General features: G+C 41.9%; 1 protein-coding gene across 10 annotated transcripts in view; it reads left to right on the top strand.

Annotated features, from left to right (window-relative positions):
• The window catches only part of nab (NGFI-A-binding protein homolog), a 55,684-nt gene that overhangs the window by 15,996 nt on the left and 20,787 nt on the right, over window positions 1-18,901 (top strand). For 9 of the 10 annotated variants that reach the window (XR_015536093.1, XR_015536092.1, XR_002543186.2 and 6 more), the window contains exons 2-5: window positions 9,393-9,494; window positions 12,557-12,694; window positions 17,176-17,390; window positions 18,591-18,836. Coding sequence is in view for 6 of the 10 variants with exons in the window: in XM_022064680.2 (XP_021920372.2) it covers window positions 9,393-9,494; window positions 12,557-12,694; window positions 17,176-17,390; window positions 18,591-18,836 (701 nt within the window). In the remaining 4 variants the exon portion in view is untranslated. The remainder of the gene's footprint in view (window positions 1-9,392; window positions 9,495-12,556; window positions 12,695-17,175; window positions 17,391-18,590; window positions 18,837-18,901) is intronic. The other variant, XM_022064682.2, reaches the window with a different exon arrangement.

Genomic DNA, 18,901 nt, shown 5'->3' with positions numbered 1-18,901 from the left:
TGCGTTCGTGGATGTCATCCCGCGAAGCTCACTGTAGGTCCAGTACCATGTGCCATAGCGTCGAAGCGTCCAGACTGGTCTCAAAAACCATAACGTGGAAAAAAAAATATATATTCGAAACTCGATGTTGATTGGACCACAATAATTTTAAAATCACGTTTTCGCTTGTGTGCGATGTCTCTATGGAGTCCCGTTACGGAGACTGTCTACGATCCACAGCCTGGGGGTGTCTGCTCCGCGTCTAATGTCATTCATCTTCCTTTTCAGAGGCTGCAGTTCCTATATGTCTGTTCGTTTTGCCTTCGCATCAATGCACTTCAAACAAGTGCCGAAACACCTTGGTTCGTTCATTCCCTTTTTACGACCCAGAATTGTGTTAATCGAATACTGCTGTGTCATAAGATGGTCCCCATGTTGCAATGTGGCGGTCAAGTTGTCTGTATGAAGATCTCTGGCTTCTTTCAAGTTGCGCCGTGAAATTCGACGGTAATTAACCCTACTTTTCAGAAGGTCACGCTGCCCCATTATCAAGGCGATGATAGTCCTGAAGATGGAGGCAGAAAACACCGTGAAACATCGAATGCAACATCTCAGAACAGTTATATTTCGAATCTTAACACCTTTACCCTTAAACTCCCACTGGTAACTATATGTACCATCTACTTTACCATCCAGTAACTCCGTTTTGCCCACAGTGTGTGTATTGGTTTAGTATGATTCTCATATTGAACAGCTGTTATTTCCTTAAACAGCGTTAACCAGTTGTATTACGTAATGGTGAAGTTTTGTGTTTCCTTCGCGGTACGGACTGAATTCTTAAATATAATTTATACGAGCTTCGGCTTCAAAGGGTTGTGTAACTGACTAGTTACGAGAATCCTGAATAACTTTCCATAAGCCCCATATCCAGTCATTGTACGCGATCCTGAGATATTTCTACTGACAGCCTTTTTTGTCGTGTTTCTCAATTAAAATTCTGCGTGCATTCGTTATTTTTCCGTCGTAGGGATTCATCAGAGTACACTAATATTTTCGTTATCGTACCAGCCGTAGGCGATGCGTGCACTTTGTCTGTATGAAGTGCATCCTGTTGGCAGAGGGCCGACCTCGAGCCCGGAATGACTATTTCTGTTGAAGTGCAGCCCGCGACGGGGTGGACAGACAAGACAATTCATCGGGAAATGCACGTGGCGACATATAGGACACTGGGTCGGCGAGGGGTGTCCAGGCTCTGAGGCATTTTGAACGCGGTGAGCGATGAACGTTATGCAGAAATATCGGAGAGTGGAGGAGTAACTCCACATACTCTTAACCCTGGAACTATGTGAAATGATAATAAGTATCTGCCTTTCTATCCCGTCACCAACTATAAGCAAGTTTTCTTTTCTTTTTCATGAATGGAGTCATCTAATCGAAGGAATGGTATTTGCCAATCAATGTGACGAGTTGATCAACATGCGTTGGATTTGTGAACTGATTATTTCAGTAGAGCCTGAGGCTGTTGTGTTTTCCGGGTTCTAACGGTGACGCGCAGCCTGAGAAAAGTTGACTCTGTGCAAGGCAATGCATTTAGAATTGCAGAGCTCTGACCTGAGGCCGTCAGAATTTAAATATCTAGTAGCAACGCTCCGTAATGAAGGCGAGGTTCGAAGCAAATTCAGAAAAGTTTGGAGATTGCATATCAGTTCTAGCGAATTAATATTATTTTTTGGGAAGGTATCATATAATCAAATTTTGATGTTAACACGGGGACCACACGGCCCAACATCCCAGACACACAGTCATCTTGAAGATGGTTGTCTTCTGCGTTGTAGCACTGTGCAGTCTGGTGGATGTATACCGACGTTTCAGAGGCGCTACAACCCAGAAGACGGTTGTTTTAACACTCGTCGTCGTGAGGACCTAAGATCTGACATAGCCCCAGTGTTCCATCACCACGGTCCAAAATAAAATTATCCCTACATATTCTGATATAACAACCCTCTTACCCCAACCCACAAACACCGCCAAATTGGTTCGAAATTCGTATATTATTTTCGAAACGTGAAACATGCGAACATCCTTACACCTTCTAGACGTTATATGTTAATTTTATACACTTCACTTTGTACCATACAAAAAAAAGAACATAAGAAGGGACTTCTTGAACAGCTGTTTCATTATCAGCTTCTCAGGACAGCTCTTGTACCAGGGAGCTAGGGTCTCTCCTGTGTCCTGTGTGTGTGTTGTCCAGACCGGACATGTGTGTGCACACAGTATAATCATCCCCTCCTCTCCTCTCCTCTCCCATCCCTTATATGCATGACCGGTCTTGCTCCCTTAAGGTCTGGGGGTGGGAGATTTTCCTATTCCTAGCTTGTTCCTTTTTTCTATCGATTTTTTTCTTTCTGGAATGCCGACCGGTGTACACACGGAAGGGGTTTTCTTATTTGCATATCGCCCCTCAGGGCTGTTCGCTCTTCAGCTGCAACAAAAACGGGGCACAGCAAGACAGCTGAGGGCAGAAAGTGTTCATGTCGCGTTACCAGACAAGTTGGTACTAAACACTCGTAAGATTTGAGGTTTGCGCGGTGATGTGGACAAAGCCTGAAGGTTTGTTACGATTGTGCGCCGTAATATGTAAAACTGTTATTTTTGGAATTTGTCCGTCGTCTAAATCAGTGGTATTCAACCTGGGGTACGCGAAGACATCTTAGGGGGTACGGGAAATTTAAAAAAACCCATTATTTTATGATAAACACTGAATAATCAGTAATGTAATTTATTTAATTTATTTTAGATGTAGATTATATACTATGTGTAACTTGAATTATACACCAACAACTTTTGGGGGTGCAAAATTGAAGAGAAATTATATCTGGGGGTACGCGAAGACATCTTAGGGGGTACGTGAAATTTAAAAAAAATATATTATTTTATGATAAACACTGAATAATCACTAATGTAATTTATTTAATTTATTTTAAATGTAGATTATATACTACGTATAACTTGAATTATACACCAACTACTTTGGGGGTACAAAGTTGAAGAGAAATTATATCTGGGGGTACGCGAAGACATCTTAGGGGGTACGTGAAATTTAAAAAAAATATATTATTTTATGATAAACACTGAATAATCAGTAATGTAATTTATTTAATTTATTTTAGATGTAGATTATATATTATATATAACTTGAATTATACACCAACAACTTTGGGGGTACAAAGTTGAAGAGAAATTATATCTGGGGGTACGCGAACAAAAAAGGTTGAATACCACTATTCTAAATTATAAAACTACGTTTCGGAACTTGGTTTCTGCTTCCGTCTTCAGGTTAAAAAAGACGGAAAAGTACAGAAATCCTATTTGTTAGATCCTTGGCTGAGCTAGCCTCAGACCTCGACAAAACAAAAGGTCTGTGATTTTCTGAGTTCTTGCGCCGTGTGTTATTTTGCCTGAAGATGGAGGTGGTGTGTTCCTCCGAGACGTTAACATCTAGCCAAAACACTACACGATATGGAAACCCAGAACACCGCCGTTTAGACTGCTCACTGGACGCCTTTCTTCGACTCACTCATGACGTAGCAACTAAACTAATTAAGAAGCTAACAGTCACTCAGCTCGTCAAAAAATTTCCCGAAGATTCGTTACAGTGTTCACAAGAACCTAACCTACCTGCCAGATGAATCCAATCCAGTCTCCCACACCCAATTTTCCTCAAATTCATTTTAATATTACTTTCCTATCGCCATGTTGTCTCTTCCCTCAATCTGAGATCATTCCGAACCGTTTCTGATAAAAGAACACTTAAAACTTTACCTAAGCCGACTGTTTACTTAACGAAGTTACATTTAAGTCTGAGACCGAAACGAAATAAACATGCCGTATAGATGTTCATAGCCACGGTGGTCTAGCGGTTAGAACGCTGGCCTTGTAATCCTGGGGTCTCGGGTTCGATTCCCGGCGGTGCCCGAATTTATAACTTGTGTTGGGCAAGGCCGTGGTCTAGGCAACACGGAGTTTTCCTCCGTGGCATCCCAACAATTACTCCATTCACACACAGAAGAAGGCAATGGCAAACCACTTCTGGATCATCTGCCAAGAACGTATATGAACAGGTCCCAGTCCGAGAAAAGGATGAAAGGATCCTGTTCATATGGACCTGTCGTCAGACAGAACACTACAAATAAAAAAAAAATAGATGTTCACCTGCCGGGTGGATTTGTAAACAGAAACGTCCGCTACAGGGGAACATGCAGCCTCCATCTTCAGGGACGTACCTTGAAATCCAGCACCGACATCGTTAACGTAACCCAGAATGCAATTCGCAAAATGTCTGTGAGATCGTATTTTCATGTCGCCTGTAAGGTCCCATATATTCTCACATGCGCAGTATCGTTGTCCGCCATGACCTATACCAAGTCACCCTGACCTGCGCTATTATCGATCCACGTAGCGACTGACAGCGGTCCAGACGACTGGAGCACGAACTCAAATATCAGAGGCAATCTTTACGGTAGTTTTGCCCCAACTGAAGTAATAACAAAGATATTGCTGTAGGTTATGGTTTTCTGGCTTCTGCCGCCGTGTAGTCTTGTCGGTGGGTGACCTGAAGATGTTTATGATAGTAGGACTTGAGCTGCAACCCAGAAGACAGGCATCTTCGTGTTTAGGATACGTTCCTCCGAAGGGTTGCTAGCCGACCACAAGACGAGATGAGAACTTCAGATTTCGTCTCAAGAAATGTGTCGGTTTCATGATACGCTAATCACCTGGAAACGGGTAGTGTAACAAACTTTCGAAACGTCGTTTAACTGAAATAAGCATTACAGTGTGAACACTTGCTAACACATTTTTGTAATGAAGCAAAATTTGTTTCATTGCTGTCTCTGAATCTCTTTGATTGGTTGTCAAAGTTGTATATGAACAAAATTGCCCATTTTCTTTAACCCTCTGTAAGGTACTAAGGAAATACGAGGTGCGATCGGAAAGTTTCCAGACTGCGCGTATAAAAAAAAAAAACCCGTACACTTATCTCAGGTATTAAATTCATCCATCACCCTCGAAGTAGTTCCCCTGGGAGTGAACACAACGATCTCAGCGCCGCTGCCAAGCCTGGAAGCATCCCTGGAAATCTTTCTTTGTCAGCCTGTCAAGCACCATCTGCGATTCTGCCTGAATCTCTTCTATCGTCTCAAATCTCCTTCCCTTTAGCTGAATTTTCATCTTTGGGACGAGGAAGAAGTCACACGGAGCTTGGAAAGGAAGTTGGGGTCGGTTCTTGCAAGATCTTTGAGCTCCTGACAAACGAGAAGTCGATTCTGCTTCTGGTCCTCAGACAGGATGCGTCGCATGTGGAGTTCTTCCTTTAGAATCAGCTGACAGGTCCCATAGCCTATCCCAACAAGGTCGCACAAGTCGTTGATGGTACGACGTCGATCTTCGTGAATGGCCTGCCGAATCTTCGTAACATTTTCGGGCGTTGTGCTCGAAGATGGTCGTCCAGAACGCTCGTCATCATCGACAGAGGTTCGGCCATTTTTAAAACGTGAATGCCACACAAAAGTTTGCGGACTCCCCAAATGCTTGCTTTAGCATTTCATAGGTTTCCGTAGCCGTTTTGGCGAGTCTTTGGCAAGAGATTCAGGCAGAATCGCAGATGGTGCTTGACAGGCTGACAAAGAAAGATTTCCAAGGATGCTTCCAGGCTTGGCAGCGGCGCTGGGATCGTTGTGTTCACTCCCAGGGGAACTACTTCGAGGGTGATGGATGAATTTAATACCTGAGATAAGTGTACGGGTTTTTATACGCGCAGTCTTGAAACCTTCCGATCGCACCTCGTATCTTGCTTAGAAGAATGGTTATTACTGTATTTATTCGATGTTTGAGAGAAATTGGTGGTAGAGACATGATTTTTCGTTAGTTAAAACTAACAATTTTTTTTTTGGATTTTAGAAATTAGGTTATAGGTTATCGTGGAAATATAAGTTAGTAACAAAAGTTTTCTTTAAGCAAGAACTTTCTTGGAAAGAGTTAACCACTTACAGAGGAGAGCAACATTAAATCCACTGACACGACGGACTGGTATAGCCGGTTCGATGTTTACACTGCGTACGTTTGTACCCAGCCATTACTTATGTCTGTGCACGAACCAAGTTATTGGCCGGATAAATGTCCTACTTTACCTCCAAGTACTATATTTCGTATTAAATGGTCGCCATTGACCCACGGATAGCAAAATGAGAATTGAAACGAACGGCTAATCAATACGGGGCAGACACTCGACTATGGCGAAGTGCCTTTCCAGTTATATCACGTGACTCTGCGTGTCTGCTTTGTGGTATTCCGATAACCATATCACGACTGTATTTTAACTTTCCATAAACATATCAGTTGCAGTGTTTAATGACATTTCGCTATTAATTAGTGCATGTTATTTTCCAAGCGTTATTTTGTTTGTTAATGAAAGCATTAGCAAGAGAAGGTTCTTGTTTTAAGAACAATTTTTGCCTGATGTGGGGGGGGGGGGGGGGTTTAGGTTAAGCTGCATTTACATTTGTGGAGGAAAAATAAATTTTGGGTTTAGTTGGAACTTTATCTTCGTTTTCTTACCCGCGACACTCGACTAGAAGGAGAGACGTTGTTCATGGCAAGGTGTCACGTGTTGGGGCAGTTCACCTAGGAACGTGTTGAAACCACAGTTAATTCTTCGAAACAAATATCAACAGTTGTACGGGTTGTTCCTGAATTTATATCAGCGATGTGTGACTGGGAGGTTATCAAAGTTATTGTACCTCTACATATCCGAAATATAAGCATGCACTACAACCTGGTACAGATACGGAATTCTGTCTCATTTCCTGGGCATTCTGTACATTTAACGAAATAGTGAGTCGAGTCATTACTAATTTTATTCCCTTGACGAAACATCTGACGCCAGTCTCAAAAAGCTGGACATGTGGAACACTTATATATCGGTTTGAAATGAAGACAAAACATTCGTGAGAAATTATCGGTCGACTTGCGGCTTTTTTTTCCCTTCTTACTCATGAAAGCCACTCAATCACCTTTTCTTTTTGTGTTATAAATAATAGTGTCGGTATTGCAGGTGTCTGTTTCGTGTTCTAACTCAATTTGCGGTAAACCTAAATTCGATAAAAAAAAAAAGCGGCTAACTTTTGTGCTTAAAGCCAAGTCATAAGCAAGTGTGATTCACGGGCCAACATAGCCGTCCACGCTTCATTTCAAGCTCCAATGAAGTTTAATTAGCCTTTTATCTTCCAGGCTCTGAAGCGAGGGATTTTGAACGTTCTCTGATTCAACTGGTATCTCAGCATCTGAAATTATCGGTCGCGTCGGGGGTCATCTTACGTTCCGCTGGTAACAAGCTAATAGATTCTGAGGATAATTAACTCTTTGATTCCCGAAACTCGTCTAAATAATATTAAAGAATTCAGTCCGTACCGCAAAGAAAGCACAACTCTTCACCATTACAAGGATCAACTGGTTAACGCTGTTTAAGGAAATAATCGTTGTTTACGAGTCTAGTCCGTACCGCAAAGAAAACACCACTCTTCACCATTACAAAGATCAACTGGTTAACGCTGTTTAAGGAAATAATCGTTGTTTACGAGTCTAGTCCGTACCGCAAAGAAAACACCACTCTTCACCATTACAAGGATCAACTGGTTAACGCTGTTTAAGGAAATAATCGTTGTTTACGAGTCTAGTCCGTACCGCAAAGAAAACACCACTCTTCACCATTACAAGGATCAACTGGTTAACGCTGTTTAAGGAAATAATCGTTGTTTACGAGTCTAGTCCGTACCGCAAAGAAAACACCACTCTTCACCATTACAAAGATCAACTGGTTAACGCTGTTTAAGGAAATAATCGTTGTTTACGAGTCTAGTCCGTACCGCAAAGAAAACACCACTCTTCACCATTACAAAGATCAACTGGTTAACGCTGTTTAAGGAAATAATCGTTGTTTACGAGTCTAGTCCGTACCGCAAAGAAAACACCACTCTTCACCATTACAAGGATCAACTGGTTAACGCTGTTAAGGAAATAATCGTTGTTTACGAGTCTAGTCCGTACCGCAAAGAAAACACCACTCTTCACCATTACAAAGATCAACTGGTTAACGCTGTTTAAGGAAATAATCGTTGTTTACGAGTCTAGTCCGTACCGCAAAGAAAACACCACTCTTCACCATTACAAAGATCAACTGGTTAACGCTGTTTAAGGAAATAATCGTTGTTTACGAGTCTAGTCCGTACCGCAAAGAAAACACCACTCTTCACCATTACAAGGATCAACTGGTTAACGCTGTTTAAGGAAATGATTGCAATTTAAACCGAGAATCATACGAAACGGATGAATACAAAACAAAAATTTATTGATTGTTGAAACAGGTGGGAAATACTCAACAATCCCCGCATGGGGACACCCCAGATAGTTCCCCCACGCCTATTCCCATTCGGGATTTTTAGGTTTTCTTCGTGTTCTTACGTCAGCGTAGAACAATTCATAGGCTTGTTCATGTCTGTGTGAACATGTGGAATTTTTCACAACTCATTGTTGGAACACATTGTTACGCAACAAAGACCTGGGATGAGAGTAGTACAAGAATGATTTAAGGCGCAACAATTATATCGAATCGCATTAGAGCAACAACGACCTACGGGACGTGGCTTTAAGAACACCGTTGGAATGCCAGTGTACTCCATAGAGTACACCCTTCCGGTCATGTTGTTTTCTTGAAAACACTTTTCAGTTTCAGAATACGACACGGCATTGCTCGCCTGCTGTAAAACATCTCATTATGTAATTAAATTCTAAAAGGTTTTGACAACGGTAGTTTATACTTAAAGTTATTCATTGTCAGGACTTTTTTCAATCGTCCGTTCTTTAAAACCACGACGTTTCGGAGGCTGGTTCTGTATCCGTCTTCAGGTGAGGGAGACAGAATCAGCCTCCGAAACGTCGTGGTTTTAAAGAACGGACTATGGAAAAAAAGTCGTGACAATGAATAATTTTAAATCTGATTATCGTATTTTGGACCACAAACAAGTATGATACTGAATAAAATTTTTGGATATTATCCATCGTCTATTAAATATAAAACGTAAAACGACGTTTCGGAGATGGGACTCTATCTCCGTCTTCAGGTTCCTCCTCAGTTGGGCCCATTAGATAGAGCTAATCCCTATCTCAGGATAGGGATTAGCTCTAGAGTCCCATCTCCGAAACGTCGTTTTACGTTTTATATTTTACTAGACGATGGATAATATCCAAGGAAATTTTTATTTAATTGACTCTTCACCATCGTCAAGAAGTTTTAGATTTAAAAGTGTGATACTCCGGAAAACGGCTTTATACCGGGTGTTCTCTTTCTGTTGCAGTGGTGGTGACTTCGGCGCCGGGGAACGAAGCCGAGCTGCAGCTGTACCGCGTGATGCAGCGCGCCAGTCTGCTGGCCTACTACGATACTCTGCTTGAGATGGGTTAGTCGGCCTTATGGTCTTAGATATGGTGACTTATATTCAGGTTTGTAGGAAGTTGAAGACGTAAAGTTTAAAGTATCAAAAGATGGATATTGTCAGGCAAGAAAGGAAGACCATATTTAGAGCTAATATCTCCTTCATAATATTAAAATGTGTCGAAACTGGATGATACTTGAATTAGTCGGGAACGTCCGTTGAAATTCAACGGGGATTTTTTTTTCGTGTCATATTTCTTATCCCTTATCTCATTACAACCTCTGTACCCTTTCCTTTTTCCTACCATATTAATCTCCCATCCACTCATTTTATTTATCTGTAAAATTATAATAGAAATTGGGCGTTTGAAATAACGTCTATGAAACTGGTTACAAGAAACATTTTCGAAAACCTTATTTTTAAATTCATCACTTACGAAAGTTAAATTTGCGAAATGTATATCAAAATTCATTAGTTTTTCGTTGTCAATATCACTTCATTGTTGATGGGGGATGGACAAAGGGTCCACAGAGACACTGTCTCGCCATCTAGGGCTTTCTTGTATTGTTATGTTTGTATAATTTACTTTTGAGTGTTGTGAGTTTGCTGTTACCACGCGTGTCCCTTGTTAGATGGAAATGTAGCGTTGGTAGAATGATTACCAGGGGAAAACCGAAGTTCGCGGACTGAAATTTAAGTACCACGTAGAGAACCCTGAATCTAATCGCCTGGTAAATGATACGACAGTGAGAAATCTTCAGTAATGATCATACCTACGAATTATGTATGATACGTTTTTTATGCGTAATAAATTTAACTTAAATTTTTTGATAGACGTATCTTGTATCTTGAAGATAGTGAACTAACTTCTTGTTACAGAATATTATTTTTTTAGACTATCTTTAAATAACAATAATCTTGCCTGTTGTTTTGTATGGGTGTGAAACATGGTCTCTCACTCAGAGGGAGGAACACAGATTGCAGGTGTTTGAGAATCGGGTGTTGAGGAGGATATTTGGGCCTAAGAGGGAAGACGATGGGGCGTGGAGAAAACTGCACAATGACGAGCTTAAAAATCCGTACTGCTCCCCCAGTATCGTGAGGGTGATTAAGTCGAGAAGAGTGAGATGGGCGGGACATGTAGCGCGCATGGATGGGACAAGAGGTGTGCACCGGGTGCTGGTTGGGAAACCTGAAGGGAAGAGACCGCTGGGGAGACCTAGACGTAGATGGGAGGATAATCTCAGGCGGGATCTATGGGAGATAGGAGTTGAAGGAGACTGGATTTTGTTGGCCCAGGACAGGGTCCGGTGGAGGGCTTTGGTTAATTCGGTGATGAACCTTCGGGTTCGGTAAGCCATCTAGTTAGTTAGTTAGTTAGTTATCTTTAAATGTGGAACGGGAAATTACGAGAGTCGATGGGGCATGAGCGTTGGGTTGAAGCCGTTTCTGCCCTGAATCTCCACCATCGGCTGTGACCTACATTGCGGGCAGAATTTATGTTAGTTGCAGCCTCGTCTCGACAGGGTTATGGTCCCAACAGTGGCGGGACACGAGCTGTGGACCCTTTTGAACATAGGTAGCAAGTTAGGGCGTTAAAATGTGGACTCTAATGAGTGTATGTCAAACTTATTGGGTTTTAATACTGTATTTGGCTGTCTTCGTGAGGTTTTCTTCGTAATCCTTATATGCAAATGACACCTCCGTACTTCAACAGAGTCTTTTGAATTTTTGAGACCGTCGTTAAATACGCCAAGAAATAATGTACGAGCCAATTATTATTTTAGATGAAACTGAAAAGGCGAATATTAAATTTTTGTAGCCAATTTCAAGTTTCTTTCCATGCGTTTGTCTGTAGTGACTGAGTAAGACAAATTAATTACGCCTAGATAAAAGTTTGAGCCTGGGTAGTTCCGTCGGAATACTGAGTATGCTACGGACTGGACGACAAGGGTTTGACCTCCGGCAGGGGCAAAGAATGTTTCTTCCAGCGTCTGCATCCAGATCGTATCTGGGTATGAGGGTGATTTCCTTGGAGATAATACGACCTGGGCTTGAAGCATAACGAGGTTAAGAATCCATGGAGATATACATTCACCACCCACCCTCCAAAAAAATACCTCTGTGACGTGGTGCTTAGTTAAGCATCAGGGAGGACTTTACCTCTGTGTACCTGCAGACCCACCTTAGAAGCCATATTTTCGGTAATTGGAACAAATGATTAATGTAACATTTCTACTGTGTGAATCGGACTTAAGCAATAAAGATACGCCACTGCTTCTTCAGTGGCTCGTACAGCGCAGTAGCAAACTTCTTGTGCTTTATTTAAAGACTGAATCTCTACTATCGAAGTCTGGGCACAGACTTTATGTAATATGTCTCGATTGTTTTGATACAATTACCCGCTCTTTTTATATAAAATGTCGCAGTCTGTTGGCTGCACGTAGATGGCATGACCATTAATGTAACCATAAGGGACAGAGTTCGTATCCCGCCGATAACTGACTTGTTGTTCTGTGTCGTGTTTCCCATTGAAGTTGGCTGTAATGATATTTAACGACGCCTTTCCGTTCATAAGGGATAATTACATAAACGTAGACACTGATTAGTTAAGGATTTGGAAGCGTGTGTTCATATCGTTTTCGACAAGGAACATTGAGGCAAATCATAGACAGACAGACAGACGCACGCAGATGTATCGGGAAAAGTTTAGGTTCTAACCGGGCGCTTTGGAAATGTAAAATGAAACAAATTAAATTGTCGTAATGCGAATGACCTTGAAAATTGCAGGTCATCTTTTATTAATTTATTAAGATCTTATATAAACAGGGACGATGCATCGGATGTACATAGCCAGAAGATTACGTGACGTATCAAACCAAAGATCACCATTTCTATCTTCGTTGCAATGGAAACCTCAAATATGCTCTTTCTTTATGAGCCGATGGTCGTAACAAATGGTTTTTCGATATTCGTTATGAGAACGTATGGAGATCTTCTCACTAGATGGCAACAGATCGCACTGCGCTTTAAAGGGTGAATTTGTGATGTCGGTTTAAACAAGTTAAGAAAGTTTTCCTTCGCAGGTGGTGACGATGTTCAGCAGCTATGTGACGCGGGCGAGGAAGAATTCCTGGAGATCATGGCGCTGGTCGGGATGGCTTCCAAGCCACTCCACGTACGTCGCCTGCAGAAGGCTTTGCAGGAGTGGGTGAGCAACCCCGGTAAGTCAGCATCAACCCCCTCTGACTTAAATTTGTTCCAGAAGGGTTGGCGATACTGAAATCATAAACTTAATTCTTGAGCCGAAACACCACGCCCTGAAGTCTTGTAGGGGCTTGGAGGTAAATCTCAAAAAATTGTGATTTTGATAACTAGATAGAGGCGTGATTCGAGCTCCGGCCGCTTTATACTCGAAGAAAGAAACCCCCATTACCAATTCAACAGCAGGACAGGGGAGCCTCTGGAATCACTACTCACGTCAGCATTGTGAATATATATTTTTTCTCTGCCGGAAAGAAAGAACGATGTATCACAACCGCCATTTTGTGTTTTCTCCTGCTGCCAGGAATTTGGAAGGAAGTGGTCATAGCTTAACTCAAAGCATTGCCCCCAGTATTTTCTTGTAGGTACTGAAGAAAACCACGAAAATATTTCGTCAAGAGACGCCGAGGTTACAACTCGGTATCTCTGTTAACCAATCGAACAACAGGGAAAAAAAAAACCTGTTTCTTTGCGGAAGGATTCCGTAATTGTGACTACTCCGTCCGGTCTGTATGTATACCTCCCTCCACACACGCACTGTGCTGTTACTTTGTGAAGCTCGACGAGAAATCTGGACCGTTCACCATCAGTTGCTGGGGGGGGGTGGGGCGCCGTGACGGGCACAATCATCATCATTCTGCACATATCCAAGCAGACATAAATTCTATTGACAATGCACATACTTTTTTTTCTGTGGTCTTACAGTCAAGAATTTTTCCACAATCTGCAGCAATGATAAAAAGAAATACTCCATCATGTTCAGTTGAGATTCTCGCTGCTTCGTGACTTACCGCTGTAGACAGACAGACAGTAAGTGCGTTGTAGCTTTGAAACAAAACAGGCCTACGTCACATGTCGGTTAATGGTGCCCAACGTTTATGTATGGTCGACATTATGTATCGATATTTATAGGCACTAATTAACGAAATATTATTGTTGGATAAATATCTGAAACTGAACTTCGTGTTTCGGCGTTTGAAATGCCGTGTATATTCAGGATCAGCCTTTACCATGGTCTAGTTCTCCAGCGTCTCTCATTTTAAGTTTCCACAGACCGATGTTTCCAATGTCCTGTGCTTCGAGGACGTTGTCTCTTCAGGGTCCGATGTTTTCAGCATCCCGGGTTGTGTGTCCTAATCTCAGCTTAAACAAGAGTTGAAATGAAGTGGACAAAACTGCATCCAAATTGAAGATCTTCCATTCTTGTCTTTACGGATTAGGAAACTTGTTTGCCTGTACCAATCTGAAAATCTTTATTCCAGAATCCCCATGACCTTCGTCTTAGGATTCTGTTTGGGTTTGCAGTCTCATCGTGTTTTTATCCCAGGACACTGGTTTCCTCAATCAACCTCTGTTTGCAGACCGGATCTGCCGAACTGTGATGCTCCTTTATTTTTTTTATCGGGCTTTATGCGTTTCAAAAAATTCTCGTAATTTAAACGAATTTAAAAATTTTCAAAATTCAGGGGGGGGGGGGGAATGATTTTTTTTTTATTTTGTGAAATTGTCCAAAATTAGGTAAGAGTCACAACTTTTAAAAAAAAAAATTCGTCGTCCGAGACACGTAGCCTTTATAAGAGTTTATCAAATGTAGTGTACTCGGAGTAGTGACTACGCGATCGAGGTTCGAATCCCGACGACCGCAATTGATTCTTCTCTCAGCCTCTGCCTCCAGACCGGATCTCCGGACCTGTTTGCTTCCTGCGCGTTACGTAACGGGTTTCATAATTGTAAAAAAAAAAAAATCATATTTCGCATAATTCATATAAAATTTAATGATATAATACAACCATATTTGTGTCTTTTGCAACTACGAACAAGGTTATCAGCGTTCCTTTGTTTCCGGGTATCAGGGGGTAATTGTCGACGGTGCAGGCGACTGCAATAAACCAGTCTGACTGCCTTCAACATCTTCTCCTGCCTCCCCGTCTGCTCCTTTCGTCTTCTTCTTAATCTTCTTTTGCTCGTGCTGCTGCTTCGGTTTATTAAAAACCTCTACAAAAACAAGGATCTCCTTGGAGACGAGTGACGTCAGCTGTTTTATTGGTCCCTGGAGCGAGTCTAGATGGAGCTGAGCTCGCGGGCCTGCGAGAAAAAAAAACGCATCTCAACTGTTTTTGCGGGGCCGATGTTCAAGTCTATTGGTTACCGAGGGCGTATCTCGCCTGAACATCACACACCAGTGTTAAGGGACAGCATTGTGATTATCTCTGGAATACGCGAGTTAGGATCGAGGGTTTTTTTAAACCTGCTTTGATTTTTGGAGTGGACTGTAGTCACGTTTGCCTGTGAGGTCCGTCACCGGATTTATAATCGATTTTATCCAATATTATCTACGTAGAGTTGATGACGTGAATTGAAATACGTAGTTTTGAATTATTTCAACGATAAGCATTTCTCTCTCAGTATCTTCTTCATATTTTTGTATCCAATCTTATTTATTCTTTCTTTAATATGTGAAGACTGTTTAGTGGCACAAACGAAGATATTTCGTCATCTCCGTATTGGGAACGCGTGGCGTGAGTGTCTTGTTATACGACGCCCTAGATCAAGTGATAGAGGAAAGTCTGTAGTACTTTTGCCATTTAAAGACCAGTGGTAATTATGTGTACCACCTGAATTAAAGATCAGTAATTCTACAATTTATCCCGCAAAGTATATAATGAGTTCCACGTGATTCTCATGGGAAAAAAAACAAAGATTATTTTCCAGAATAAAATTTGTGTTTTTTATTGTGACGTTCTTGCGCGTGGACTGGACGTTTAAATATTATTTAGATAAACTTGGGGCTTCGAAGGGTTAAATGTCGGCTCTCTGTCATATCTGGATTTCCGAATGTTTCGCAGGGATATAGTGTCTCCATCTTCAGGGCTGAACTAATAACTCCACCGCTACATTAGGTTTCAGCTGTTTAGTAAAGATAAGCGAGTGTTTTTCCTTTTCGTCGTCAATGAAAAAACTGTTGTGTCCTGCGTCGATGAACGCGCATAGGAAACTGCAGCCAGAACCTGTCCTCTGCTTCCCTCCAGCTCACTTCTTCATAATCCTTTGAGGTCGGACAATTAACATGCGAGAGAGAAGTCTGGATCAAGACATTCTCTCAAGGCCTTCTTCCCCGAAGCTGCGCTACAGAGAGGTTTTTTTTTTGGAGAGGGGGGGATGATGAAAAAAGGGGTAGCGAAGCAGCAGGAGCAGATCTGGGGCCAGTTTTTACTCGTGGCCGGGCTCGCAACCCCCCCCCCCCCACCCTCGTCCTCCTTTCCACCGCTCCCACATCTCTGTTCTAAGATACCAGGGATTCTGTGGGTCGTGACCCCATCATGACCCGTCCAGTCAACACGCTGGACTCGTCCTATGTAGAGAAAACTGACGTGCCAAGTTTGTTGAACTTTGCCGGTGTAATGGAAAAAAAAAACATTTATTATCGCCCCGGAAGGGTACAAGAAACTTTATCCTTAAGAAATTGGTGAGTTAAATTTCTGTGAATCCAGCTCATCCGTGTCTCGAAACGGTGGCCTTGCAGTGGGGATTTATTTTCTGGTGATTTCAAACCACGTAGGCCGTAAAATCTGATGGTACTGTGTCGTTGGACGAGGTCAGCAAGTGACATGGATTCGGAGCTGATCAATACGTAGTTCCGTCTTCCTTTAAGATAGGACTCTTAAAATTAGGAGGGGTTTTAAACTTTCAAGACCCCCCAAGGACCAAGTTCAACATTTGTGACTATCGTGTCCTACGTCACATCAGCTGTGGGTGAACTCGCCTTGCCTTTACGATAATGAATTCAAAAGCGTTCAATATCGCCTCTCTAGGCATGAGGCATGTTGTCAGGTCCAGCTTTTATGTTAACACTGACGATGGAAGCGGTATTTTCATCCGAAATGTTGACAGCAGGCTACAAGACAACTCGACGTCACGACCCAGAAGACCACAATCGATATTTTGTAACGGATTTGATATTTAAATTTAAAAAAATATGTATAAATTAAATCTTGTCCGTCTAATCACAATAATTCTTATTAAATATTAAAATATTACAATAATTAACATTTTAACATTTAAAATATTTAAAATTTAAAATATTTAAAATACTTTTAGGAACTGAAACATGAAAAATGATGGTCTAATGTAAATCGAATATTTCGATAAAGAACATCATTTAATATTTTAAATGTTAAAATGTTAATTATTGTAATATTTTAATATTTAATAAGAATTATTGTGATTAGAAGGACAAGATTTAATATATACTTATTATATCACAATATGACGCAACTTTACCATCTTAAAAAAATATGTTTCTTTGAGTTTTTGGTAATGTTCATTAATATTGTATTAAGCTTTTTCCCGACGTTTCATACGAAAACCCTAATTACAATTGAAAAAATACAAACGGAGAGCTAGGAGGGAAGACGGATGTTAAGTTCTTGTCCTGTTACAGCTCTGTTCCAAACGCCACTACTGTCCACGCTGCCCGGAAGTGGGACCATTGGATTTCCGTCCAGTGTTCGCCCCATCAATTTGTCTCCGCAGCCCCTCCCAATTGTGGCCCCCATGGGGCCCAGTCCTCCAAGCAACAACAACCACGGTAGCCCCTGTGGGAGTAACAAAGAAGGACCTACCTCGCTCTGTGTGGCGTCCCCAGGTCAAGGACAGGTAAGTGTAGAAGGGGATGTTTAAATACATAAATCGACATGCGACAGAATTTGATTTGTTTCCAGGTAATGTAAGCTATAAGATGTGGGTAGGGTTTGAGGTCCTCACGGGGGTGAGTCCGAAGATGGTCGTCTTCTAGGTTTTAGCGCCGCGTGGTCTGGTACCAGACTGCACGGCGCTACACCCCAGAAGTCGGCCATATTTAATAAGAACTCCACAGGACGCTGTCCGGACTAACAGAGCAGCATATATCAATTTAAATCATTACTCGAATTTACTAAATTAAAGATTGTAACACGATTTAATGCAGTGAAAAATCTGTTTTTTCTGCGTTACATAGAAGTTCTCGTGTGTAGTTGGCGATAATGAATGAGTTTCACTGCACAGTTTCCTCACGGAAGCGAATAGAAATTTGATAAACAAAATTATCACCAACCAATCAGCGCCGATCATTATATAGGCTTATATCACAACAGGTAACACAGACCTAGAAATGTAAAAAAAAATGTAAAATAAATTTTTATCAAAATAATGAAAATGTTTAGGAAGGAAGACAGTCTGACATATAACAATTAAAAACACGCGCACTTTACAGTCTGCGTCGGTGGAAAAATGACTTATTGGCAGAAAACTGATGTGGATATCTTTGCCAGACTGTACACAGTTGTCCATTCCCGTTATCCTTGCCCGACAAGAGCCCGATTATCGATAGAAATTAATAACAACGCCCCCAAGGAAATGGCCGGCATTTCGTGTCGATACGCGATGTAATTGTGTAATCCGCTAAAAAATGTCAGTAGAACGAAATTTATGCCAATTCCGTCCCTTCCCCGTCACGTCTTTCCTCATGGGTCAAGGTGTTCGTCTCGGTTTTCTCAGTATATCCCCTCTCATCGTGAGAAAAGACGTAATAACACTCTTTAAAACAGATATAATATATTTTCGTTTGTAGGATTTTAAGTTCCTTACAAAAATGGTTGTCTTGTGCAACCCAGAAGACAGACGTTTCCTCATCGCATATTATAAATTAGGGTTTCAGATGAGGCGTTCTAAAATAAAATATCTTAACGTGATCGGTACTAAGTACCTCCCGAATTTAAACTTCTCGTAATATCAAACCTGTCATTTTTCCTGAAACGCGAACAAGACTTTGGTATGATGTATGATGGCAGTTCCAAGGAGGATCGCCCTGTGTTGCAGAGCGCTCTGTTGGTGGCGAGCGGAGACTACAGCGCGTCGGGGCCCACACCGAGCCCCGGAAGGGGCCCCAGCACCAGTACGAGTCCCGGGCCCTGTTGTCCCGGGTCCCCCCTTCAGCTGACCCCTGTTCTTGTGGAGACGCAGATAGCGAGGCTCGCGGAGGCCGCGGACCACTTGGTGCGCAGTCTGCCGCAATTTGAACCAAAACCTCACAACACCAAGAAGAAAATCTGCAAGGACCTGGAGGTACAAGCCTTTAATCCACTCCGCACGCGACATCGCCGACCCTCGGACTTCGAGTCTTCACACTT

The sequence above is a fragment of the Zootermopsis nevadensis genome, unplaced genomic scaffold (genome assembly GCF_977971745.1).
Source record: "Zootermopsis nevadensis isolate Lab colony 2312 unplaced genomic scaffold, Znev_1.0 Znev_ptg000021l, whole genome shotgun sequence".
NCBI lineage: Eukaryota > Metazoa > Arthropoda > Insecta > Blattodea > Termopsidae > Zootermopsis > Zootermopsis nevadensis.
The sequence above is the reverse complement of the archived record's forward strand: the minus strand, read 5'-3'. Positions and strand labels throughout refer to the sequence as shown.